At 42.2% G+C, this 27050-nt stretch overlaps 1 protein-coding gene across 5 annotated transcripts in view; it reads left to right on the forward strand.

Moving 5' to 3' along the window:
* JADE1 (jade family PHD finger 1) overlaps positions 1-27050 on the forward strand; it is a 99346-nt gene that overhangs the window by 43846 nt on the left and 28450 nt on the right. For 4 of the 5 annotated variants that reach the window (XM_066631596.1, XM_066631597.1, XM_066631595.1 and 1 more), the window contains 3 exons: positions 6206-6283; positions 22240-22322; positions 22417-22491. In XM_066631596.1, the coding sequence (XP_066487693.1) occupies positions 6232-6283; positions 22240-22322; positions 22417-22491 (210 nt within the window). In that variant the 5' untranslated portion in view covers positions 6206-6231. The remainder of the gene's footprint in view (positions 1-6205; positions 6284-22239; positions 22323-22416; positions 22492-27050) is intronic. The other variant, XM_066631599.1, reaches the window with a different exon arrangement.

Genomic DNA, 27050 nt, shown 5'->3' on the forward strand with positions numbered 1-27050 from the left:
CACATGTATTACTGTGTTGCAGCAACATTGCAAAGTGAGTATTGTTAGCTCCATGTTGCAGATGTGGGAGGCTCGTTTCCGAAGTTCCCTGCTGCTCTGTGTCTTACGGTTGTAATTTTTTCCAGTCACCTTTAGACTAAATAATTTGGTAGAACGTGCAAATGTTGCCATTTTGCTGATCACAGCATTTCCTAGGTCATTAATGATTGACCTAAAGGGACTGCATTCCAAAATATGCACTTGAGAACTGCCCTCCTTGTGAGAATGGGTCGTGAACATCTACCTCCTGGGTCTTATTTTTTTAAATCAACTGGTGAATTAGAAAAAGACAGTTTCCTTCTTGCGATGATTATATGAGACACTGTTGGAAAATGCCTAAGTGTCAGAGTGGCTGAAATTTGATTCCAGAGTCAAGGGATTTGAACTGTTTTTTTTGTCCTAAGGAGTCAACAGATTTCTGAAAGTTCACAGATGCAACATTGCGTGATTCGTTCTGACTTGCATATTTTTTGAGTGTCTCAAAACTGTAATAGGTTTGTGAGACATAAGAAAAAATGCTGTGGAAAGTTTTGTTTTTTTCACGTGGATGAATGCTGCATTCAAAACAAGTTTGTTCTTAAATAAGTATTACTAAGAAAAGAACATTCAAATGCACTTCTGTTTATTCACATGGGCAGAGTTTTAGTGTTCTGAATATTGCTCAAGAGTATCATTTTTGTCCTAGTGTGTGTTTAAATTGAGTACTAAGATTTGTCCCTACATTGTACACAACTGAGATTTCAACAAAAGCGATAGCACACTCCCATTTTAAACAATACTTTTGCACTTGTACTTAGTTTAATATTTTCAGAGTGCTGGGTGAGAGCTTGGCTTGGATCCTGAGACTTGTGAGCAGTGTTCCACTTGTTGATTAGGGCTTTCCAGCTTCCCTTGCTGTAGCCCCTGCCAAAAAGGAAATCCTGAGGATTGTGAATGGTGTAGGATATGGTATGCAAACCTACAGATGGTAACATTGGCAGAAACCATTGGTCCCCTTCTTGTATGAACACCTCTGTGCTTCTGCCTGGCAATTTTGGATCCCAACCATTATGCAACATAGCCCTCTTAGGACTGCATCATTTCAGACTGCAAGCTACATGGCTTTGTACATTTATTAAAAAAAACATAAATGTGCTCATAGACCTCAAGCCCATCAAAAATAAGGTTTAGTTTAGAACAGGTGGAAGTGTGTGTGTGTGTGTTTAGTGTGAGCCTAGTGTTCACTTGTCACCCTCACATTATTTTCATTTGTCATTTTTTGACTTTTTGAAAGTCCAAAGGAAAAATGAAAGTCGTGCTGGAGCACGACTGAGGTCTGTCCTAACTCTAGGAAGGCGGGACCGGAAGGGACGCCCCCCCAAAACGTGGGAGGAGTATCCATCAATCAAGGTCCTGATCCTGCCTCCTAGGAGGAGGGGCATCCCAACTGTATGAATGCCAGGCCTTCCTTCCCAGAGAACAGGTCCATTTAGGGCAGCATTATTAACACAGACATAAGAACAGCCCCACTGGATCAGGCGATAGGCCCATCTAGTCCAGCTTCCTGTATCTCACAGCGGCCCACCAAATGCCCCAGGGAGCACACCAGATAACAAGAGACCTCATCCTGGTGCCTTCCCCTGCTTCTGGCATTCTGACATAGGCCATTTCTAAAATCAGGAGGTAGTACATACACATCATGGCTTGTAACCCGTAATGAATTTTTCCTCCAGAAACTTGTCCAATCCCCTTTTAAAGGCGCCCAGGCCAGACACCATCACCACATGCTGTGGCAAGGAGTTCCACAGACCAACCACATGCTGAGTAAAGAAATATTTTCTTTTGTCTGTTCTAGCTCTCCCAACACTCAATTTTAGTGGATGTCCCCTGGTTCTGGTGTTATGTGAGAGTGTAAAGAGCATCTCTCTATCCACTCTGTCCATCCCCTGCATAATTTTGTATGTCTCAATCATATCCCCCCTCAGGCGCCTCTTTTCTAGGCTGAAGAGGCCCTAACGCCATAGCCTTTCCTCATAAGGAAGGTGCCCCAGCCCAGTAATCATCTTAGTTGCTCTCTTTTCTGCCTTTTCCATTTCCAGACAGGCAGTAGTGGTCCAGGGTCTCAGACAGGAATTTTCTTTGTTCTGCTTGGAGATATTGAGTCTTGAACCTGATTGAACCTTCTGCATGCAGAATATGTGCTCCACCACTGAACATTATCTCTTCCCCATAACTCAGTTTAGATTGTAATCCTGTGTTTACCTAGGATCAGGCCCCTTTGAACCCAATTGAACTTGTGGCTGAAGATGCATAGGATTGCTCTGTTAGTCACAGAATTAGGCTATTAAAAAGTAAAGACAACCTAAGCACTCAAAGCAAAGAAATTCTCAATTGAACAGTTTTGTAGTTAGTGGCCTGAATGCCCTGTTTTGGCTGCTGTCATTTGGCAGTGCGTGTCATCAATTTGATTATTTTCCCGTTGGCAGCAGCTAGAGTGGAAAGTGCCATTCACTAAAAGTTGATCAGTTATCAATGAACTCCTGTTACACAAGAACATGGCATGTAGCCTTGACAGAGAAACTTACCCATGAACTCCATCTGTCTTGGTCTAAAGCCAAGCGAGACCATTCTTTAGTACTTGGTCCCCTATTATTTGTCAACAAGAATGGAAGTGTTCCATGTTTCTACACTGCAAGACCTCCCCTTTTGGAGAAACATGTGGGACTGAAGTATATGACCTGAAAACTACCTCCTCTTATGTCTTTGCCTTCTACCCTGTTTCTGTATATTGATTATATCTCTGACTGTACTGTGGCTGATCCCGTTTGGAGCTTCCATGGAGCCTGACTTTCTGTTGCTGTCCTTGTGTATAGTACATTGCTTTGATAATTTTTGCTACATACAACTTTATGATTTTTGTTTATTGAACACTTTTGCATTTGAAAGCTTGAATAAAAACATTTTTAAAAATTGCCTTTAAACAGAAATCATGCAGTAGATAATCCAAGATTGTAGAACTAATACGGTCTTAAGTACTTCACTTAAGTGAGACTACCGTTGTGGCTACAGTAGAACGTCTTCATAGTTAACAATAGATACTAAAGGAGAAAACAGTTTTCAGGCTTGCACAGGCTGTTTGAAGTGATATTTGGACTTTTTAATAAAACATGTCAAAAAGTTATCTGTGGGGTGTGTGTGTGTGGTATGTATGTATAGTCAGCCTACATTTTGCACAAGAGTTGCGTTCCAGAGTTGGCCCATAAAGCTAAAATAGTGTATACACAAAATTGAAAATCCCTGACATCTGAAAAATGCATACAGTCTCTTTAAAAATTACAAGGCGCAGGCAAGAATAGCAGCTTCTTTCTCCAATGTCAGGCTCCCTCCAGGTCATGTATTTAGTAAGTAGGCAGATAGAATTGCCTGCAATATTTAAACTGCTGGTTTTTCATTTTTGGTTTGCCAACCGTATGAAGCTGTCGCATGCAAGATGCAGGCCAATTGCACGTCAAATGCATGCAATTGGTGGTGGATTAATTTATTAGAATATTTCTATACCGCTTTTCAGCAAAAGTTATCAGTCGTTTTGTACAGCTAAAGAGATGAGAAGGTGGCCCAAATGAGAAGTCCCTGTTCCAAAAGATACTCCCAGTCTGGGGAAAAAAGCAAACAGGGAGACCCCAGCAAAGAGCAACTGGGTGTGTTTCAGCACTGGAATAAATAGGGACTGTTACAGTCTCCCTGTTAAGTATAAGAGACTCGCCACTTAAAAGGTGTCTCTTTGCCCAGTTAACAGGTGTTGTTGATGTTAGCTGCAGAATTTGTTTTCTGTACCACTTGGCTGAAATGTTCAAAAATCCTTTTAAAAATGGAATGTTTTGTCTGAAGAAACACTTCAGAATTCCCCAGGAACAGAACACAGTTTTCTCTGTTAGCTGATAGCAACTACCCAAATTTTTGTGACTTTCTGCAAGTGTCAGTTCTCGTTCATTGTATTCACGTTCTGTGCCTATCGATGGTGGTCTGTCAGCCACCAGTAAGTGGCTTTTAATCTGAGTTAATCTGTGTCTGTAAACTTCATATTGTCTTGCTTTCAGTCAGTGTTGCACTGAGGCACATTCTAGTTCCAGTCTCTTGGAACACATGGGTAGGTAGAGCCCACAGCTCACTGTCTTTACTTCTGAATAGGAGCTTGAAGTGTGAGGCCCTTACCTCACTGCTTCATCAGGGCCATGTTCATACAGTGTGCTTTGTCTGCTCTTATAGCTTGAATAGCCCCAAAATATCTGAATCAGACTGATAATGCAGGCCAACACATATTTTGCTTCCTTAAATGTTACACCAATTCCTGGGTATATTTGGTGTGCTGATTTCAAAAATGGCATCCGTTTTGCCTTATCACATCTAGTTTTGGAGATATAGTATAGCCTCTTTAGTGAATGGTTCAAGCACCTTCCTCATATCTCCAAAACTAGATGTGATAGGGCAAAACAGATGCCATTTTTGGAATTGGCACCCCAAATTCATATCAAACCACCATAAAGTTTGGGAAAAACTTTTCTGACCCTCAATTTTGTAGGCCTGTGTAATGGGAAGTTTCGTTTACCTGGAGCTGTATAGAAGCAAGCAAAACTCAGAATTTACCATATTAGGGCAGTTACAGTACTTTGTGTTCTGTGAGAGATGGCATCCATATTTCTGTGCGTATCTCCATCTAATCCTGCCTCTAATATTTTTGTAGTTTAGTATCGCTTTCTTGTTAAGCTGATGTATGACAATTAGACATAGTTTTAGTGCATCATGTGACTGTGCGCTTATGTTGTAAAAGCCAGTGAATCTGCTTATTAGAAGTTGTGACTTGTGTGAGAATCCAGCTCGTTCAGCTTTTGTGCACCAATCTAGAAGCAAATCAGGTTGGCAGCTGATTCCTGAAACTGCACCTGGAAGGCGTGCCCTGGGATTTTGCTGCTAAATGGTTTGGCTAGCCCCCATTGTAACTGAAACATGGCAAACAAAGCCTCATGAGATTTGATGCATGTCCTGGAGTACTTGTCACTTTAATTCATGCTGAACATGCTTTGCTTCACTTGTTGTGTCATGTTTCCGCTTTTTCGCTTTTTTCCCCCCCCTTTCCTGGCCTTTTCATTCTTGGATGCTCACTGGCTATTTTTATTTTGTAATTGGGAGCCCACATTTATTGTATAATGTAATGTGTTAGAGCATCAGCTGTGTTTAACGGACACTGCAGGAGAGTTTCTCAAGATGTGATGTGGTGATTTCGGTACACTTGAGGTTTACTTGATTTTTGGCGTTTTAACCAACCTTCCCATGCCAGTGTGAGATTTGTCATATCTTAGTTCAATCCACTTTTCAAAGATTTTTCAGGATGTATTAAGTCATGATCTAGGTATGCGTTGGGCCAGGCTTCCAAGCCAACGGGATTGTGAAATACAGTGACACACATCAAGAAGTTTCTTAAGTATCCTTACTCTTCAAACTCATTAATAACCAGAAAGAAATGCTAGGGAGCTCCTCCTCTCTAATCAGGATATACCTGTATAAAATTGCAAAAATGAAGATGTAAGAAGCCACACAGGTACACAGAAAATGGTTTAGAAGTCTAGTGCATTTCAAGACTTACAACTCTTTCTTAGGGGCAGTTGATCTAACTCATTTACAAGGTAACTATTGGCATGGCTGCATTGGCACTGGAATGTTGGATAAGATTGGGCACTGTATCTCTACTGAGATACAGTAGAGTGCTTTGTGGATTGATGGGTCAGCCTTCGTCACTAGTCTTGTTCTGATACCTCCACAGCTATTAAAACCTCTTCAGGATCATTTCAGACAATGTTAGTATTTACAAGGGCCATATAGAGGCAGGTATCTGCTGTGTTTGTCTCTCTAAAATCAATAATATCTAAAGAACAAAAAGCCTCCTACAGCAGCCTTGTGATGAACATGGCTTAAGGGTTCTTTTCACCTATCCTCAGATCTCTTTTTGTGCCACCACATGTGATATCTAATTAAGTATCTCCAGGATATTTACAGTTTATATTTCATGTGCTGTTTAATGTCACTTGCTTTCATTTGTGAACTCTCAGTCCTGGAATGCTGCTGGATAAAGAACTTGATGAGTGTAGTGTTGTTGTGGTTGTGGGTTAACTCCTGTCATGTTGCCTTCTAGGTTGCCTGTTATTTCCCAGGAAGATCATGAAACGAGGTCGACTTCCCAGCAGCAGTGAGGATTCTGACGACAATGGCAGTAAGTGCTTCTTTTGTTGTGCTTGGATCGCACCAGGTTTATGAATTTCTTAAAAAACCATTACTTTTAATGTGACGCTTTAAATAACAAAGGTGTTTTGCATATCTGCTGGGTAGAATGTTAAGATGAAAAGGCTTTTCGAAATTCAAACAGATTTCAATAGGTGAACAGCAGTAAGGCGTCCTAAGGCTTTGCTACTGATTACACAGCAGGCAATAATAAAATCTCTTAGCCTTTTTATAAACGAAAGCTTTTTTGTGGTACCAAGTGTTCAAGAAAAATGTTACAAAGTTGGTTAAAAATGTTGTCAAGTCTTAAAAGAGGAAGAAAAGTTTGATTTGGGGCTGCTTGTCAAGTTATTTTACCTTTTCCTATATTTGCAATATATATCATGGATGAAATACATATTAGTTTGGTTTTTTATTAACTCTTTACATGCAGGGCACACCTTGTTTAACATTCAGATAAAGGAACTGATGATTTTTCTTGGTACTACTACTACTACAGGGCACTAACATTCAGAAGAGTCTAATTTAAGTTGATGCCTTCCAAATTTTGGGTTGTGAGACCCATGCAGATGGGTCATGAGGTTTCCAATGATGTCACCATGTGACATGGAGGTTGTTGGAAGTGTGACTTGTTCGCCAACACGTTCATCTATCTACCTACTCTTGATTTAAGATACCACTGTCATGCTCAAGATTGGGTTGTATTCACCTTTGAAATGCTTTCATTTATCTCATGTCAGAAAAAAAAAACACACCAGTTGTTTTAGACATTTGTATTACTTAATTTGGAAACCAGAAGCTTAGATTGTGAATTTTGAGGACAGAGGAACCTGTTTCCTTTGACCTGATTTCAGCATCTAGTTTATTTTTAGTGCTTTGACAAAGCACTAAAACCACATTTTGCATAATACTTAGTCATTTCATACATATTTGTAAGCATGCACTTCTTCAGCTCTTTAAATGGACTCTGTGAGTCAATATTCCAGTGAGGGTTGGCATTTAAGATGGATTTGCATGGCCGTGTTACTCATTCATTGTGATTATTGTATGACTATCTGGTCTCTTGAAGCTTCCATTACATGTTGACTGTGCCAGGGAGAAGTTTTGTCAGGCAAATATCGGTTTAGCAAGTTTTGCCTGGGGTGAGTTTATCACCAGGAGAAATGGGTTGTTCTGAATCCATCCTTAGAGACTCATTTTCCTCTCTGCTGAAGAAAAGAGAGAATCTTGTCTGTTGGAGCTTGTTGTTAGAGCCAGTGCAAACTCTGATTGCTATTCAAATTCTAGGAACCATGACACTAGCTAGAAACATTAAATTTTTTAATTTTTTTCATTGTGCTAGGGCTAAGGGCCTTAATACAACCAAATGTCTCTGTTACACTTTTTAAATTAGTTTTTTTCTTGAGGATGGGTTCCCAACACTGGTGTTTTGAGGAAAACACCCCCCTCCCTTGAACCTTGATCCTGCCTCTTCTCAACCCAGGAGGACTTGTCCAGACTGTCACTATCCTCCTCAGAGAGATGGAGATTTGTAGGTAAGCAGAAACCAAACTCTCCATTTCTCAATATGTCAGTTTGATTCTGTCACTGGGCCCTGTTATTTGGTAATACTCCGTATGAAATCAGTTTCATAAGAATCTCTTCAAACTCCAGATGATGAAGATTTGGTATTCTTTAAACACAGAAAACCATATGTGGTAGAAATACCATTTTGAACAACATTTTATTTGTCCAAACAAGTACATTATATATTCTCCAGTTGTATAATTTATGGAGTTCTCAAAGGTATTACATCTGGTGCATCATAAATGAATGCACATCTCCTGGGATGAAAGGTGCTAGATAAGTGCAAAGTGTTTTGGGGCCCTGCTGGCAGTGGAGGGGTATATGTGTGTGGGGGAGAGGGAGAGGGAAACTTAATGATACTTGGTTTTTTATTATAATTTTATGCCTTAATTGTGTGAATGGGGATATATGAGCTGATTCATTGAAGAGATGCACTGACATTTGAGAGAATTATCAGTTCAGATGCAGATCTAAAGCTGTTATCCTTTTTGCAATTGAAAAATGGGTTCTTCCAGCAAAAATGTTTGGTAAATTAATCGGATTGTGTGTCAACTGCCCCTGTTAATGATAGCCGATTGAGATGCCTCATCCAAAGGATCTAGAATTCAGTACTGAAAAGTCCTAGTTTCTGTTGATGGAAATTTAAAAAACTTGCTTATTTTTAGTTGCTGTGGCATTTTTATTTAGTTCCTTAATAACTGGTGGAGTTATTGGAGCAGTGGTGGAATGGGAATGAGTACTGCCCTGAGTCTTATTGGCCCCCTGTTATTGGAAAGCAAACCTAAAGTAGCTTTAATTTCTAAACGTTTATCAGCAAATAAGCATTTGAACTCAAGTGTTCTCTGTCCATGTTAATTCCAGCATACGCAAGTTATGTTGAACTCTGTAAATCTGTACAGTACATTGCTAATTGCAGCTTTCCTTTGGTGTGTGTTGTATTTTGTTGGTTTGCTGTTTTCTCATCTTTCTTCCAAGGAAGTCAGGGTAATGAATATTGGGGTTGTTCTAAAACGGCAGGTGCCAAACCTGAACACTGGATCCAGTAATCTGGAAGAGCTGTCCCCATGTGGTGTGGAGCTTTCCATTCTGCTCTACAGCATTATTTTGTTGTACCAGATCTCCCCCAGCCATGTGGTGTCCAGCAGCTTCAGTTTCCTGTCACCCCAGATGCCTGTGCGCTGCAATTTTTCCAGAGGATATGGCCGGCTGGCATGAGGCTGGGTGGAGATGGAAGGACGCTGTGGTGCGGAATGGAAAACTCCATGTTGCAAGGGAATGACTTGTTGAACTTCACAGTCTGCAGTTTGGACACTGCTGTTCTAAAGGTACAGGGTGTTAGACACCTGTAAAGATACAGGGTGTTAGACACCTGTAAAGGTACAGGGTGTTAAAGACACAGGTATTGTTCCATTCTCCTTGGGGTGATTATGACTTTGTAATTTCTAGAATGTCTTGCCCTGCTTTTAATTCTTTTGATGATCACAGCTTTTTAGATCTCTGTCCTATGTACACTTAGTGGAAGGATGTTTTTTAAAAATTGGTGGAACTGACTCACCAAGTAACAGGAATGTCAGTGAGATCAGTCAAAAATGGCTTTGGTCTTATATGTTTTTTATAGCTTCTTGGTCTGTTTCTAAATTTGTCCGTTTCATGACACCGCTATTGATGGTGGGGTGAATGGGCAGGTGTCAGGAAATGAAGGAAAAATGTAAGGGATGGAGAAATGGTGAGGACCATCAAGAAGACCGTCTGTTGATAATATACTTCCTCTTTTTCTCACCTGGTATCTTGCGTCATGCTTTTAAAGTGCATTGAACTCTGTGGTCTGGCAGCTTTACCAGGTAGTAGTACTCAGTAAGTTCAGATAATACAATACTGAACTTATTGGCATGCTCCCTTTGGCTTTAATGGAGGTGAGTTCCTCGCTTTTAAACTGTTCGTGAGGTTGGGGGCTTTTCAGTAATGTGTGTTTTGTGGTCAAACATTTTAGCATTCAACTGAGCTCTGGTTGTGCATATTTTGAACTTCACCTGCATGTTGATGCAGAAAGTAATTCTGTAATGCCCACTCTAAAGTTAACTTATGAAGTGGGGGGGGGGGAATGTTGAAGATAAAGGAAAATGTAACCAATTTGTTGAGGCTTGGTGGGAAAAGGTAACTGGAAATAAATTTTTGTTCCATGGAAATAATCTACTATTGAAATAGATAATGGTGTGAGTCAGTGCAATTAGCTTAATCTGAAGATGCAAATTTGTTTTAAAAGAAGAGTTGCTCTTGTCAAAAGTTGAGGAAATTTTATACCAAATGCTATTTGAACAATCTGGAAATATAACCTTTGTTGCAAATGGAGTCAACATGCAACCCACAGAGTGACTTTCTAATAGGATGATATTGGAGCATGTCTATTCCTGGTGTTGGGTGCAGCCAACCCAGCTGCAAACGTCTTTTTTTAGCTGGCAGAAGCAGTCTCTGGCCTGGTGTTGAGGACTGGTGGTCCTGGGGAACTTTCAAGAGTGGCTCTGGACTTTGTAATAACCCTAGGACTGTCTCAGAGTGTTCTCAGCTGCGACAGTATGTGACAGGACATACATTTGTTCTGCTGTTCTTGGCAGGGCAGAATGTTGATGATCTGTCAGGGAGCGGTATCAGCAAGTCCTTTGACCAAACAGGTCTGGTGGCAGGTCAGCTGGGTTTGGCATTGGTCGATGGCCCACGTTCATCAGAGAACTGACCTCTGAACCCCTGAGGTTACTGAGGGTACCACTGGCAGTTGACTGAGAGACTCATGCTGCTGCTGTGCCCATCTCCCCATCTATAAAATGAGAGCATCCTTAGAGACCGTCTTGGCAGTCTACCCTGCATATGCCCGATCTCGTCTGATCTTGGAAGCTAAGCAGGGTCAGGCGCTGGTTAGTATCTGGATGGGAGACCCCCTGGGAATACCAGGTGCTGTTGGCTTATACCATAGTCTTTCGAGACTGAAGGTTGCCAATCATACCTTAGAGACCCTGCCTCATTATGGGGTCTCTAGAAAATGGTCCCCTGACCAGTAGGAAGTGCAGGAGGAGTTGCTCCTGGTAAGCGTTGTTGGGTATAGGGGCCTAAGACTGGGCTTTGGCCCAAGCCCTTCAGCAATCTGGAACTGGTTGTGAACAGTTGCTTGCTTAGTGAGGGTGATCCTTAGAAGAGGTGCTAACCTATGCTGATTAGCCTTATGGCTGCTTATAGAAGCTTAGACAGGGATATCCCCCATGCAAATCCAAGCATGCATTTACTTGTGGTTATAAAGTTTCTAGGAGCATAACACTAAGACAGATAGGTAATGGGAATCCTAGATCAGCTATTATGGTAACTGCCAGAAAACAACTACAAAAGCTCTTATCTTGTTAATGGCCCTGATGGTGTAATCTCTGCTATAAAGCCTGAATGAGCCTTGTGTTGTGCCCTCCAGCACTTGACAAGTGAAAACAGGTAGTCGTTGAGTTAATTAAGCAAGTGTCTCCTAGTGTGGTGGTTAGTGAATGATCTGCTTCCAGGAAAGTCTGGCAGAATGCCCTATCCTCAGGAAGTTTCGAAAACATAACTTGAAGACACGTATTTCCCTACCGTTCATCTTAATGTTTAGCTACTTAAAGGATCCTCTGCCCAGGTTTCAAAGAGAAATACCATTCAGATAGCCACAAAATATTCTGAAAAGTGAATGCAGCTCTACAGTACTGTATTCCGTTTTCAGGACTTGACAAATCCAGGATCCCCATGGTGACTTCACCTTTTCCCTGTCTCCCACAGGATCTGAGCAAATGGATAAAATATTGGGGGGGGGGGGATTACCTTGTCTTATTTTGTACTGGAGTTGGGATAAAAAGCTTAAAAATGATGGGATCTTTTGCTCTGTTTGTTATCTTTGCCATTCCACAGCATAAAGGAGATAAAAGACCTCATGTCTGCCCTGTGTGTGAGACAGTGGACTCTGGGTAAAGATTGGTGACCAACATGCATAATGGGTGTTCACAAAGGTATTCACATTGGCTAACGCAATGGTTCTCAAATATTTTCAGCCTGCGGCTCCCCTGACCCCTGTGGCCATTGGTCACAGCTCCCCGTTTATTCATACACACATACATACTCACTCCACCTTTCTCCCCAAAGGGCACCCAAGGCGACTTACATAACCCCACTTCATTACCTCCAAAATTGGGATGAAGGTGTTATAATTATACAAACAAGCATAGAAAAAGTGAATTTGAAGGCACCAGGGAACAAAAAACTAGAGAAGCCGGAGCTGCCAGCACCCTAGGTTTGTAGCAGCAAACCTGGAGAATTTTGGAAAGTGGCTTTGTTGTTTCTTGTAAAGGGGGGGGAGAGAAGTGAAGAAATTTGCTGGGCAAACTGATGAGAAACAGAGACCCAGGCTGCAATCCTAAACACTCTTTCCTGGGAATAAGATTCATTGAACACAATGGGACTTACTTCTGAGTAGACATGCATAGGATCGTTATGCCAGAGACTGTTTATCTTATAGTAGCAACCAATGTGGGATGCCAAAAAGAAAAAAAAGTCAGGAGAAAAAAGGGGAGGGCTGAAAAGTAATATGTATTTTTATTTTTTAATCATTTTGGGAGACAAAGCTTGACTGTTCAAGTGTGGCTTTTTTTTTCTTTTTGGTCGGGTGGAAGGAAGAAGAGAAAGAGGTGATGATTCTTGGCTAAGCTGTCACAGAGTGAGACCACAACTCAACACCAAAGTAGATAGTAGATAGTGGGGGACATGCTTGCACATATGCCCTGACTGAAACACACACAGACCCCACCCCACTTCCCCCCAGACTAGACAGAGGAATGCAGACTGTGGCACTTGCACCTTTCCCCCCACCCTGTGACTAAGAACAGATTGTTGGCCTAATCCTATCCATACTTTCCTGGGAGTAAGTCCAATTGACTCTAATGGGACTTACTTCTGGGTAGACATGCAAAGGATTGGGCTGTGAGAGCCAAATCCTATGCATGTCTACACAGAAGTTCCATTACTGTCATTGGTGCTTACTCCCAGTAAAGTGTGAATAGGATGAAGTTCTGGGCTCCCTCCCTCCTAGGTGGAGGGAAGCCCCTCGCTGAGTGCACTTACTTGTGGAGCCCCCTCTAGCTTCAAGTTTCCCTCCCGGTCTGGAGCCTGCTAGGAGGACTATGCACACCTCCCTCCTGACTGGGAAGGAGGCCAGAAGCTAGAGGGGGCTCTGTGCTGATCAAATGTAGCACCCCAGCCAGTAAGCAAGGTCCTGCACTGAGCGAGCTTGCCAGTCGGATCCTCTGTGGCCTCCGGCTCCCCTTGGTCTGGAGAAGGCTTGGCTGGCGAGCAGGAACCTTCTCTGTACTGGAAGCTTCCCTCCCAATATGGAGGAGGCTCCTGCTTGCCTCCTCGCCAGCCAAGCCTTCTCCAAATCACTCACTTGGTCTGGAGAAGACTTGGCTGGCAAGGAGGGGAGCAGGAGATTTCTCTATACCTGGGGGGGGGAAGCTTTCCTCCCATTACGGAGGAGGCTCCTGCTCGCTTCCTCACCTGCTAAGCCTTCTCTCTGGGGGGGGGTAAGCCTGACAGCGGGAGGCTCCACCCCCTCCACCATGTTTCACACTCCCCTCACCTCATACTGCCCCACCCACCTCATTCACAGCTGCAGCTGCTGCTTTTTCCCATGAAAGCAGCAAGTAGGGAGGCCACTACATGCCGCTGCGCTGCTGTGTTCACTTCTCTTCCTGAGATGCCTCACAACGCCCTGGGGGGCTTTCTCCGCCTCCCCAGACCTTCACAGATTGAAAACCTCAGGGCTAAGGGTTCTAGAATGGCCGGCCTCTCCCTATGGCATGATATCAGAAGCTAGTGCAAGTAGACTGGCAGGCTGGGGCCCACCTTCAAGTTGACCTGTAACATGGGGTCAACTCCTATGTTTTCCCCATATGTCTATCATTTACCCCTACCCCCTTTTATCTCTTAGTAAAAGAAAACACCAAAGGAAAGTGGTTGTGGTTTCACTACTGGGACCTTTCTTGGATCTGGAGGTATAACTTAGTTCTGGATTGTGATCCACCAGTTGGAGAGCGGTGATGGGAAAAAGCATATAGGAGTAGTGGGCAGCTTTTCTAACCAGGAGGGATAGACTGTAGCTTGCTGTTAGAGCACATACTTTGTATGAAGAATGTCCCCGGTTCAATAATGGGCATCTCCAGGTAGGGCTGAAGGACCTCTGTCTGAAGCCCTGGAGACCTACCTCTTTTCAGCTGAGATGGATGGACTTATACAGTATTTGATTTGGTATAAGGAGAGGTGGAAATTTTGCAGATGTGAGAAAATGAGTGTTTCCTTTTTTTGAGGTGGTGGGAAACTAGAAATTTTGGAAAAATTTGAAGCATATTTAATCATATCTAAACTTTACTGAAAACTTGCAACACCTACTTGTGGGATGAAGGTACATATCAAAAGCAACAATTCCCTCTCCTAAGCTTCTCAGTTTCTGGAAAAAAACCTAAAATCTGCCTCTTGTTTAACAGTAGAAAGCTATCAGTAAATTTTGATATGCAGGACCAAACACATATTTCCAAACTGAAATTGGTTCCCTGCAGAAACTGCAGAAGATAGACGAAACGAAAGCTGGTGAGAGGATTTGAGGGTTTTGCTTTCCTGCAGTATATAGGCATTATAATTGCCTGATATTATCGATGTTCTGATATGGTTATTAGAAAGAATTTTGAAGAGATAAAGGGCAGATAAAACAATATTTTAAACCATGCCTTAAAAAATCATTGTCATTGTAAAAGGGACAGTATTTCATAAGAAGTTTTTTCCAATGTTTTTTCAAATGCCTCCCCCAAAACCCTGTGTTTCCCCTCAATGTTTGTTTTCTCCAGTGCTTTGCATCTCTAAGCATAAGGACAGCTTCTTGTGCTCAGCTGTACTGGAAAATGTCCCTATAATAGAGAGCTGCAATTCTTTGCAATATCCCCTTGGCTTCTCCAAGCTCCCCCAAATCTTCTGTGGCTGCTGTTCCCTTCTGTAGTTTAGCTTCAGGTCTCACTGGGACCCTGTACCAAGTCTGTTTCAGTGTACTCCCTACCTCCATTCTACCTTCTTGTTCTGCAGTACCTCACAACTGCCTCTCAGTTTGAATTTCCCAAGGAGGTTAAGCAAATGTGACAGCCACATTGACTGCAGTATTCCTTTGATGTTAAAATGGCTCCTTGTAATGAGTTAGTAGCATTTGAAAGCAGTGCATTAGGAATAAACATTCTTAATTGTGAAAGCATCTTCTATTTGAGAATATGTCTGGGGGTAGGGGAACGGGCAAGCACACATCCCTGTGTTTAATATCACAATCAGATCTGCTACTGAAGTTTCCAGATCCGTAACTGAATTATTCACCAGCCACATATTATTCCCCAGTGTCACTTTGGGGTATCCAACGCTGTTTATGACCAGTGGCTAGTTGGAGAGCAGTGATGCTAAACGTGGTCATATGTAGCCCTATAGAGTGGGTGTACCTCTTGCAACCTTTTCTGACATTGTGGAGTTGTCTTAGGAAGGTTGGCAGATGAGGATTTTGAGAGAATAGCAGGGAGTGGTGGGAGAAGGTAGAGAGGCTGGGCCATCCTGGAGCAGCAACAGTGGTCTGTCTTCTCTCACGCACTGCTCAGCAAACAACACTGTGCTCCCCATTAGTGAAAGAGATTTGAACCACCAACCATCTCCTGGCCTGGGTCAGAATAACTGAGGTTAGGTCTTAAGTACCTGCTTTTGCATTCATCTGTGGGATTCTACTCTCTCCCATGTATAAAGACTCTCCTTAAGTATAAAGTTATTTTGTGGTATTTCTCCATGTCTCCTCCTTGGTTTTACCTATAAGTAAATCCTAGGTAGTATTTCCCCCTTTCCCAGTTGCCTACTATTGCCTGCTCTTCAGTACCCCTAGAAGTGTGGGGCTGGTAGGTATTAATTTGGGCCCTGGTATGATTTTCCTTTCTCAAGTCATTACTACCATATATGAGACAGGTTCCACCGTCTCTACTCCCCCGCTTGCAGTTGGAGTTTGCTGTGTGGAAAAGTGGACTTGCATAAATGCTGGTCGAGAAAATATGGACGGTACATGTCAAGTCAGTGCAAAAAAAGGTTGGGTTGTGTAGAAAATAACTCTTGTTCTTGAAATAGGAAATAACTTGAAATAGGAAGCTTCCCCCTTGTTGAATGAATCATCCCAAGCTTGTAAACAGTCACTTGGTTACCTGTGGCAAGACAACAGTATCCACCAGGCAGTGAGGCTTTTGTGAATAGGAAAAAGTGTGCTCTTCAGGCCATCAGTGAGCTGCAAATGTCTACTATAGGCATTGGTAAATGGGCTATGGAATTTTTTTTGTTTTCTAGGGAAGCAAATTTTGGGGATTTATTTGGAAGGCTGGGTTATCTGTTGTTACATGAATAATTGGATAAAGAAAAGTGTTGTGTTGTATTGCATTAGAAGAGGCAAATTGAGTAGCAGATCTGCCAGCAGTTATAATGTGACAGACTAGATGTTATGGAAAAAATAAGTAATTGCATTTCCATAATTATATTTTTAAAAATATCAGCTGCTGTTTGACCTGGGAGTAGAATTCTCTGTAAAAGGTCTGTGCCACATGCCGCATGGTGGGGTGGGGCATCATTTGGCATTCGGCAATGATGTCATGCATCAGAGACTTCCTGTTTGGCCAAGCTCTGAGCTGTGCAGCCGCACAGCTTAGCAGGAACAGTGTGTGGGAGAGGAACTGTTGTTTATGCCCATATATTTTTTCCGCCTAGAAAATATGGCAGTTGCAGGAGCTGTGACTTCCTTGGGGGGCAGAGTCAAACCCACATGCTGCAGTTCTGATCCATTTTCGCTACTATGGCTACTATTAAGAACATTTAAATAAAAGAGGGAAATGCAGCGACACGTTGTTTGTTGCGTTCAGCTTGGCCCTAACACGAATCAGTTTGTGGGCAAATTAATATGATATACCTGCAGTTGTGTTTATTAGAAGTAGAGTGCCAGCAGTGATCTCTGGCATGGCGTCTCTGTTGGATGCTCTGCATTTTGGTTTAGAATAGTTTGTTTTGCAAGCCATTTTCTGGAGAGTGTTTGCCCCTCTGATTACGGCTGCCTTGTGTGGGACTAGTGGTGGACTGTCTGATTTCATGATCTTGGCAGGCTGAGAAGGAAGTCTGAAATAAGGTTTTATGATGATGGACTGGCAGCGCAGACTGTTCTAACCACTTCCATTTTCTGCTCCAGCTGCATGGCTTTCCAACAAATTGTGCTGTTGGCAGCATTGCCCAGGCTTGCACAACAAGAGCCCAGAAACACATAAAAAGTCTCAGCAGATGGAAATACCAACATTGAGCAGGAGCTAGGCGGGCATCTGTGTGGGAAACTCTGTTGTGCTGTCTGATTTAGTGATGTAGACGTCTTGTATTTACAGTAGGGGAAAGTGCATGTAGTCTCTCCAAGTGGGTTTAGGCTTTGAAGTGTGGATGAAATGATAGCCGCCTGGAACCTTCTTGGGACACAGCTGGGTGCTCTGCAGCTGGTTTTACAACAGTGTTCTGCATTATGCGCTCTGTAGCTAATCTTCTGCCACACAGTGTAGCATATTGGTTGCTGGGTGTGCTCCCTGGGACGCCAGATATGCTCTGACAGCTCATGGAGACTCCTTCACTTAAAAAAAATTTAATGTTGAACTCTCTCTGTTTCTGCCCTGTACAAAAGGTATATATGGCAATATATGCAGGATATTTGCAACAGATAGTGGCCCAAGCATTTTCAACAATAGATGCATGTGTGTGTATGTTCTGAATTAGACATTTCATTTCTATCTTAGCTTTTTATCATTATTCAGTAGCCCCAAATTCCTCCTCCTTCCTTTGGCTTCCTGATTGTTAGTTGTAATAATCTAAGTTGTAATAATCTTTTAGTCATCATCCTTCCCATCATCTGTTGTTTAAGTTGTATTCTAAGAAAATTAGGATTCCTAAATCCTATTGACATTAATGGGATTTAAGTTAGTTGTGACTAACTTGTCTCTTTGATTTTAGTGGTGCTTAGTCATGCTTTCTTTTCTTGCATTGAAACCCATGATTTATAAATGCCTAATGTGTGCTAGACACACAGGTGTACGTTCTTGCCAAGGGCTCGCAATCTAAAACAAAATGGCAGAAGGAGGAAGTTGGAGGGAAAGGGGGGAAAATATTTATACAAGTTGGGACAGAATGAAAGAAGGAAAGAATTAAGGAATACAATTATTAATCTAGTAAAAGAAAACAAAGCCAAATAATAGATTAAGAGAAAGGTAACAGAGAAAATTCTTACAGTGTGGCAAATAAGCAGGGGCTAGCTGAATAAAAGGATCTTATAAGAGAACTGTGCTCGATCAGGTCAAAGGCCCATCTAATCCAGCAGCCTGTATCCCACAGAGGCCCACCAGCTGCCTCTGGAAAGCCCACAACCATGAGAGAAAGGCATGCGCCTCTTCCATTATTGCTTCCCCACTACTGTTATTCAGAGACATACTGTCGCTGACCTGGAGGTAGCCCATAGTCATCATGATTAATAGCCGTTGATAGAGGATTGGTCTTTGAACTTGTCCAGTCCCTACAGCTGCTCCTGTGTAGTGCCAAATGTTTTATGTACCAGCTCATAAATGAAACAGACATGCTGTGTGTGCTGTCAGAGGTTGGGACAAGCAATGGGGCATGACTTGCTGTTTTGTACCTTACTTGTGCCCATCCAGATGATGATGGGATGCTCCCATTGGATAGAGGAGCCTTCAGAAGAAGGATGGTGCAGCTTAATTTTTTTTTTTTTAGTGAATCTAGATATGCAGATTCAGAGAACTGTGTGAGAGAATGTACAGAGGAGCTGTCCACTGATCAGGTTAAAAAAAAATACTGTATTATCCAAGCCAACTGCTTTGTTCAAACTTCTGGTTTTAAAATGTTGCCTATCTGGTATTTTCTGCTACTGAACTAATAAGCAGGTATCCAATCAGGGTATGTCTGTTTTATTTCAGGCATGCACACACACATGTACACACAGAGTACGAGGGAGTACAAATATTGTGTCTCAAGGTGAACCAGTGATAAACCCCTGGCCCCCCTTTTGCTCTTTTTGTATCAATGTTGCATTTGTTTTTAATTAATGTAGACCTTTCTAGCCTTGTATAAAAGACTGAATGGAAGAAAATTGTTTCGGAACAATGACAGTATTTTAGCACTATTGTTGCTGAATTGAAGTCAGTCAAGGTTAGCATACAACCAAGGATGCTTTCATACAGAAAATTCATAATCTCACTTCATCCAACCTCCGCTGAAATCAGTTTTAGGAACTCTGGACCTTTAGTAGGCATGGTATGTTTGCTTGCTTAAAGCGAGGAACTTAGGCATGAGCTTAAATCTCTCCTGTTGAAATCGCTGGGACTTGTGCTTAGCATTGACTGGATTGTACCTGGTTGTCTTGAGGAAAGAACCTGCAACTTCTCCTTTTCTTTTCCCACCCTGCCTCTAATCCTGCCTGTTCACAGGGCAGGAGGTCTTTCCACCTGAACAAACAGAAGCCAGTTTTGCTACATCCACAAGGGGGATTTGCTGGGAGCCTCTTCTTAAGAATGCCCCCAGACCTTTAGCCCCCAGACCTTTCTGCGTTGCAGTCCTTACACTAAGTAGAAATGGAGAATACATCTGTTAAACTTAGCAGTGTTTGCCACACAGCTAGCTTTTAGTTTCAGTTTTGCTATCCAGTGTGCTTTTTGTACTGTACATCATTGGTTTGTACTGTATTATTTACAAATATGACACTGATTTTGTAGGTTTGGGGTAGATTCTGTGGCAGTTGATTTTTTGTTAGTATAGATTTTAATTTTCTTGTTAATGTTGGTATACAGTATATATGTTGTGTTGGATCTCTTAAAATCTGTACATTTAAACATAAGAAGAGTCCTGCTGGATCAGACCATAGACCCATCTAGTCCAGCTTTCTGTGTCTCACAGTGGCCCCCCAAATGCCCCAGGGAGCACACAAGACAACAAGAGACCTGCATTCCAGTGCTCTCCCTCGCATCTGGCATTCTGACGTAGCCCACTTCTAAAATGAGGAAGTTGCACATTACACATCATGACTTGTAACCCATGATGGACTTTTCCTCCAGAAATTTGTCCAGTCCCCTTTTAAAGTCAACTAGGCCAGATACCATCACCACATCCTATGGCAAGGAGTTCCACAGGCTAACTGCAAGCTGAGTGAAGAAATATTTTTTTTGTCTGTTCTAACTCTCTCAACAGTCAATTTTAGCAGATGTCCCCTGGTTCTGGTGTTGTGTTAGAGGGAAAAGAGCATCTCTCAATCCATTCTATCAATCACCTGCATAATTTTGTATGTCTCAATAATCTCCCCCCTCAGGTGCAGTTTTCTAGACTGAAGAGCCCCAAACACTGTAGCTTTTCCTCATAAGGAAGGTGCCCCAGCCCAGTAATCATTTTGGTCACTCTCTTTTGCACCTTTTCAATTTCCTCTATATCCTTTTTGAGATGTGGCAGCCAGAACTGGAAGCGTTACTCCAGGTATGGTTTTAACATCCGTTTGTACAATGGCATTATAATATAAGCTGTTTTATTTCCTGTACCTTTTCTTATGATCCCGGGTGTAGAATTGGCCTTCTTCACTGCCGCCACACACTGGGTTGACACTTTCATTGAGTTGTCCATCAGCACCCCAAGATCCCTCTCCTGATCTGTCACAAACAGCGCAGAACCCATTGGCCTATATGTGAATTCCTGATTTTTTGTCCCAGTGTGCGTTACTTTACACTTACTTGCATTGAAACGTATCTGCCATTTTGCTGCCTATTCTCCCAGTTTTGAGAGATGCTTATGGTCTTCACCACTTGAAAAAGTTTGGTGGTGTTTCAAACTTGGCCACCTCGCTGATTAACCCTGTTTCCAGGTCATTTATGAACAGGTAGAAAAACACCTGGGAGCATACCACTTGGAGCACACCACTTAAAAAAAATTTCTAAATCAAAGGTTCAATGGCATGCTGTTCTTTCCTGTCTAAAGCTGGACTCATGGTCCCTTGGTATCAGTTTCCAGTTTATCTGTTTCCAATAACTCACTTTTTTATGTCCTGTAGGCTCAGAGAGCTAGGATCTTGAGCAGTTTATTGTTCAAATGGCCTCTTTCTCCATGCTCTCTGGTTTCCATGGTCATTTCGGTCATTCTTAGAGATCACTGCTTCAGGGCATCTTAGTTTGATGTCTGGAACTAAGTGTCAACAACATATTGTTTGTGAATGGGAGTTTTTAGAATTGTTCACCCACCTGTGTGGATGTTTTCTGCCAGAGTCCTATTTTATAGCAAACTTCTGGACCTAGAGCTTTGTCTCAAGCTTTGGATCAACTGAGTTCATTAAAAGGGAAAATACATCCCGTTAACATGTTAGTAGGCTGCAGTTAAGATGTATATGTCTTCCAGTTTCCAAACACTGAAATTGCACTCTTGTCAATGCTAATGCCGCTTATTTAGTCCTCCCTTGGATTAAAACCATTAATTTTTCTGTGGAGAGCATAGTTCACAATCTGTGAAGCCGCTTTTAAGTTCTAGGTACTCTTTATTATTTTGGGATTTGGGAGCAAAATAATTTTTGTGTATCCAGTTAGATATTTATTGTCAGTGAAGCATCTATGAGAAGCTAGGCAGTATATCGTGGTAAAAGATGCTGTACTAGTGGTATAAAACAAAACAGCACATACCATACTAAAATTAATCCAGTTTTCTTATTGAGATGATCAGGTTTTGTTTAGTCTAGAATTAAGTATTGTGACGGAAAGGAAAATTCAAAGTTTGCAGCAAAATTCCATTGTTCTGACTTGCTCTGTTCTACTGTTACAGTACCTTTCATGGGATCATCTATATTGGGCATGGTAGCTAGCTTTTTGATAGCACTACTTCTTGAGACTGGGAGATGTATCCTACCTGAAGAAAAGTTGTAGAGAATTGAAAAGCCTGTTTACTATAACCTAGCACTGTACCTGGTCTAGTCCAAATGTTACCTGAATAGTTTAGGTTCCAGCATGTTGCCTTTTGTTTTATCGATTTAGTAAGCTTTACAGTAGAGGAAAAAATGTATGCAGGTGATCACAGGAGCAATCATCTGAGCCAAAGGCTTTTCTCCTGCAAATCCACTGTGAAATGCATCATTTGATGTTCTTGCTCGCCTTAGTGAAGTAATCCTGTTGGGTCTGTTTTGATGGCTTGCGTGAATGGGGGTGACCAGAGCTCTTTTGCACTAGCGCCTGCACAATTCTCAGTTCAGTGTTTCTTTTCCTCTCATAGGCTTGTCCACCTGGTCCCAGCATTCTAGGTCTCGACACCAGCAGAACTCATGCTCGAAGCACGAAGATCGGAAGCCATCAGAGGTATTTCTTTCTGAATGCCCTTGCATCTTGCTAAAACACGATGTGCCTCCTTTTCCTAATACTTCTTTTTCTTTCCTTTTCTGCTCCATCTCAGCTGGCACCCAGCAACCTTTCTTCTGGCCAGGAGATCAGGGAGCTCAGCTGCTGCCACAGTCCCTGCCAGCATCAAGTTAGTTATTTAGCCATGAATATTGGGTTCGTTTGGCACCAACCCAACCTAGTTTTTTTAGTCCTTTTCTTCTTCTTCTTCTTCTTCTTTTAATTGCAGAATTCTGTCTTTGATTTGTGGTGAATAGTGAAAAATGTATATTCAAGAGTATTTTCTGTAATTTTTCTAGCCATCAAGTCACACTGATGAATAATCATCCTTATGCAGCAAAGTGGACAAACCAGAAAGCTTTGTCTCTTTTGGTGCCTCATGTACGTTGCTTTGAGAAATTGAGATCAAAGAAAAAAAAATACAACTCGGTTTGGACTTTTCAGGATGGATCACTGAGTGCAATTTGGTATATGCCTTACACCCTGGCAGCTGTCTTTCAAGCTGCATATGAGATTAGAAGAAAAGGGATTTGTGTTGGAGGTTGAACTTCTTGGACTCTGTTTGGTTAATCATAATGGGATACATAACTTGTTTTGGGCCATTCAAAACCTTAAACTCTTTCCCTCCCTGCTTGACCACCCTTAGCTAACCTCCGGCCATCTGCCCAATTGAATAATCTGTGTACGGGCTTGTTCCATTTGTTTCAATGATGGAAGGAGAGCTGCATGTGCAAGTAGTATTCTATTAGTTTTAACTATTTTTATTCCACTTTGGGCTCCGAAATGGAGCCCTCAAGTTGGCTAAACACTAAAAATAACAAGGAATCGAAAAATAACCACATAAAATACCCAAAATGTAAAGTTATTTTGAATAAGAATAATTAACAAGTATATTTCTGAAATTCCCAACAACAGCCATAACTGAAGTTAAAACACAATAATAAACCAGCAGTGAAATAATATCAACAGAAAAGAGCAGCACCATAGCAAAAATTGTATAAAACTTGGCCAGAAGTAGTTAGTTCTCAAACACTAAATGAAATGAAAAAGTTTTACCTTTCTTTAGAACAGGGGTCTCCATACTTTTTGGCCAGAGGGCCGCATCAAATATCTGGCGTGGTGTGGAGGGCTGGAAAAAATTTTTAAATATAAAATTTTAATAAATAAATTTAGAGATGGAACTTAGATGAGTGGGCTCATTCATTCAACCTCTCTGGCCCTCAGAACACCCTCCAGACACAGTCAGAGCACATTTCTAGTCGTGCTCAGTTGAGTGGGCCAGAGGCTTTCAGGGGACAAGAGGTTGGTCCTGGGCCGGAAAGAGGCTTACTGCGGGCCGCATATGGCCCCTGAGCTGGGGTTTGGAGACCCCTGCTTTAGAAGGTCAGTAAAAAGGAGGCTATGCAAAGTTTTCTCAAAGAGTGTCCTGTAACAAAAAAATCTCTATTCTCAGTAGAAGCTATAATTTAGCCTCCCAATGAGATGGAATCTGGAGCAGAGCCTCATTAGAAGGTCTTGGTGCTGAGGGGAATCATATGAGAAGAGATGTTTCCTGAAATGATCACAACCTAATCTATTGAGGGCTTTAAAGAGGGGAGGGACTAACTACCTTTCTTGTTGAAATATGAGTGCCACTACAGAGAAGGCTCTGTACTCACCTTGTACTCACTAACCATAATTCAGATGGAGTTGAAGCACACAGTAGGGCATTCTCTGAAGACCAAAGTGTGTTGGCAGGTTCTTGTGAGTGGAGATAATTCTTTGGGCATCCAAGTCCTGTGCCATTCATGATTTTAAAGGCCAAGGAAAGCAGTTTGATTTGGGCCTGGAAACAGATTGTGAGGCAGTGAAATGGAGACAATGTTTGTGTTGCATGGTCACATGCATGTGTTCATGTTAGCAGACTCACTGCTGCATTTTGCACCAACTGATCTTTCTGGACACTTCAAATGCATCTCCATGTATAATAGGGTTATGATATTGAAATATGTGAGAAACCACTTGTTGATGGAACGTACCTGGCATATATCACTGAATTTGGGTGTTTTTGGTTCTCATTTATCTTACCCAATTCCAGGCTATGCTCGTGATTGCCTTACCTTGAATTTATTCTGAATGCATGCCCCACAGATTCCAATATGCTAGTTGCACAATGTCACTTGCAAAACTTACTGTAGGTGAAGATCCATTGCTAGTCCATTTCAGAAGTCAGTAATTCTGCAGTGTTGGCTCCAGGTATGCTGGTTGCATCTGCAGAGCAGCAGGGATGACAGTGTGAGGCAGTGATTCTTGGAAATGATATCCTTGATGTCTGTTAAATCCTCTGTCTCGTAGCCAAGCCAACTCACCACAAATGTTCAGGCTCAAAACTGTTCACACCCTGTTTTTCCCCAGATAGTGATATTCAATTTAACAAAATCTTCTGCAGTCTTGTGTCTGGCATAAAAGCAAACTTATCCTGTAGCTTTCAATATTTGTCAGTGTATTTGGAGTTCTTGATAGCTCACACACTTTTTCTCTTTGCTTTGCATAAGCATTGTTTTCTAGCTTACCCTGGGTAGTGCGTTGTAAAACTATTTTTATTCTGTAAAGCTAAGGATGGGCAAGACATTTGAAGTCTCTGAAATCATGGTTCATAGTGTGATGTGGACTTCTCAAAAGAAACAGAGGTGAGATGGGTTGAACTCTTCCCCATCCTCTTTTAAGCCATATGTGATAGGCAAGAAGGCAGAGTGAAGATGTTCCTGTCTTTGTAATGAGAGTAGCTCTGTGGCATCTCCATCCATCACTTGAGTTTGATTGGTGGTGTTGCAGACCAGTGGGACACCTTAAATAATTTGCATATCCCTGTTATAATTTGCTCACCTCCCAGAACCAACTCTGCTGGCATGATCACCCATATTTAAAAAAAAAAAATGGTTATGTTTGCTGTGAATTGAACAATGTTCACATTTTATACTTATTAAGTCTGTGCAATTGGCCAATCTCTGGTTTGGAAATAGCTATGGATGCTCCAGTGATAGGGTGAAAGTGGAAGGGGCTCATGGTATACTAATGTGTAACAAGATGGATTGGATAAAAAACACATGTACGTTGCTGGTTGTGTTTGGAAAATGTATGCTACAGGCCACAAAGAATTTTCTTTGGATCAGTTCCAGTAAGTCACTGGGATTAATTCACAATAAGTGGTTAGAGGATTTCAGCTAGATAAATGGTTTTTTGCTTCCCTCGCTGCCCCCCCCCAAACAATCTGTTTCCAGCTTTATAAGAATGTAGAGCTTCTGTCGCTGATTGCGCTGACCATAAACTGATGAGGCTTTTGATGGGCTGTTGTAGAGGTGGGTCTGTCTTTTTGCTAACACCGCATGGACGGATTCAGTTATTTTTGTGCTACGCATGAATATTGTTCCTTTGTAGTGTTTTGTTGGTGGAAGTATGTGAGGTAGGAGGAAATGCTTTGGCATGCAGAGTCTTGCTTCTTTAATGCCTGTCACTTTGTGGTTTCTATTTTGCTTATGAGCAATGACAAATCGGATTGAATCAAGCACATACAAATGCAGTGCAGTGGGCTTTCTGCAACTGTGTGTGGTTGTAGCTCATGACGCATTGCTAGGGTAGGGACTCCATCCCAGCTTACTTGTAGCTGATACCTCTCTATAACGTTCAAGATGTTTTGCTAGTTTTCAGAAATTCTTCATGTTCAAAGCAAAGTTAAACTGTGGCTGCAAAACAGCTGTAAATTTGGATGGGAAATAGTGCTTTAGTGGTAAGCAGTGCAGAGATGCAATGAGAACATGGCCTTATTCAGGTGTTACAGTACTGGGTACAGTTTGTCCATGTAGATGGGCAGACATGCTGACAAGCAGGCAGTGCAATCCTAACTTGCTCTGGAACAGGCATGGCGGTGTGTCTGCGCTGTATCTAGGGCAAGTTTGCTGTTGATTGCAGGCTAGTTCAGGGCAAGGGGAAAAAATTTCCCTTACCCCAGATAACACCTGCAACACCCAATGGGGCTACTCAGATACACGCCACCTATAGAGGTGGAGAAAATCTGAGCAGCCTGGGACTGTTCCAGGCTGCCCGGGAATGGAGCTAGGATCTGGCAAAAGTGCCGGATCCTGGCCCCGCCTCTTGTTTCCCCTTCAGACATCTGTGCTGTCCAAGCTTGGCTGGCACAGGCTTGGCGTGGAGGCTGAATGTGGCCAGTGTGCATCCCTGTGCTGGGCCAACCAACTCCCACAGAGGTGCAGTCATGCTTTATGGCCCAGTTGTGACCCTCCTAGGCTGGTGCAAGGGACTTGCCAGGGGCACAGTTTGGATTCCGCCCTAAGTCTGCTTTGCTGACATGTTTAGTGGCCACATTCCCTGCATTCAGCACTTGTCTGTAGAGGCAAGCACTGAACCAAGAGAGTGTGTTTCCTCGTTTTCTAGACCCTGAATGTCCAAGGTTCTAGAAGTACTGGTGCTATGTGGTGTGCCATTTCCATGATTGTGGGTGCGAGTGCTAGTACAGTTTCATTAACCTTGCCTCATTGTATTTGCTTAAATGACTACAAATCTTTTCTGTCACTAGCTGTTCTATGTAGCAGCAAATTAAAACACAATTGATGATGTGGCTTTAGGCTCAGTTCTCATACTATTTTATCACGTCATATGTTAAGAGATTATCCCCTGCTCTGCACTATAGTG

This window comes from Tiliqua scincoides, chromosome 6 (genome assembly GCF_035046505.1).
Source record: "Tiliqua scincoides isolate rTilSci1 chromosome 6, rTilSci1.hap2, whole genome shotgun sequence".
Lineage (NCBI taxonomy): Eukaryota > Metazoa > Chordata > Lepidosauria > Squamata > Scincidae > Tiliqua > Tiliqua scincoides.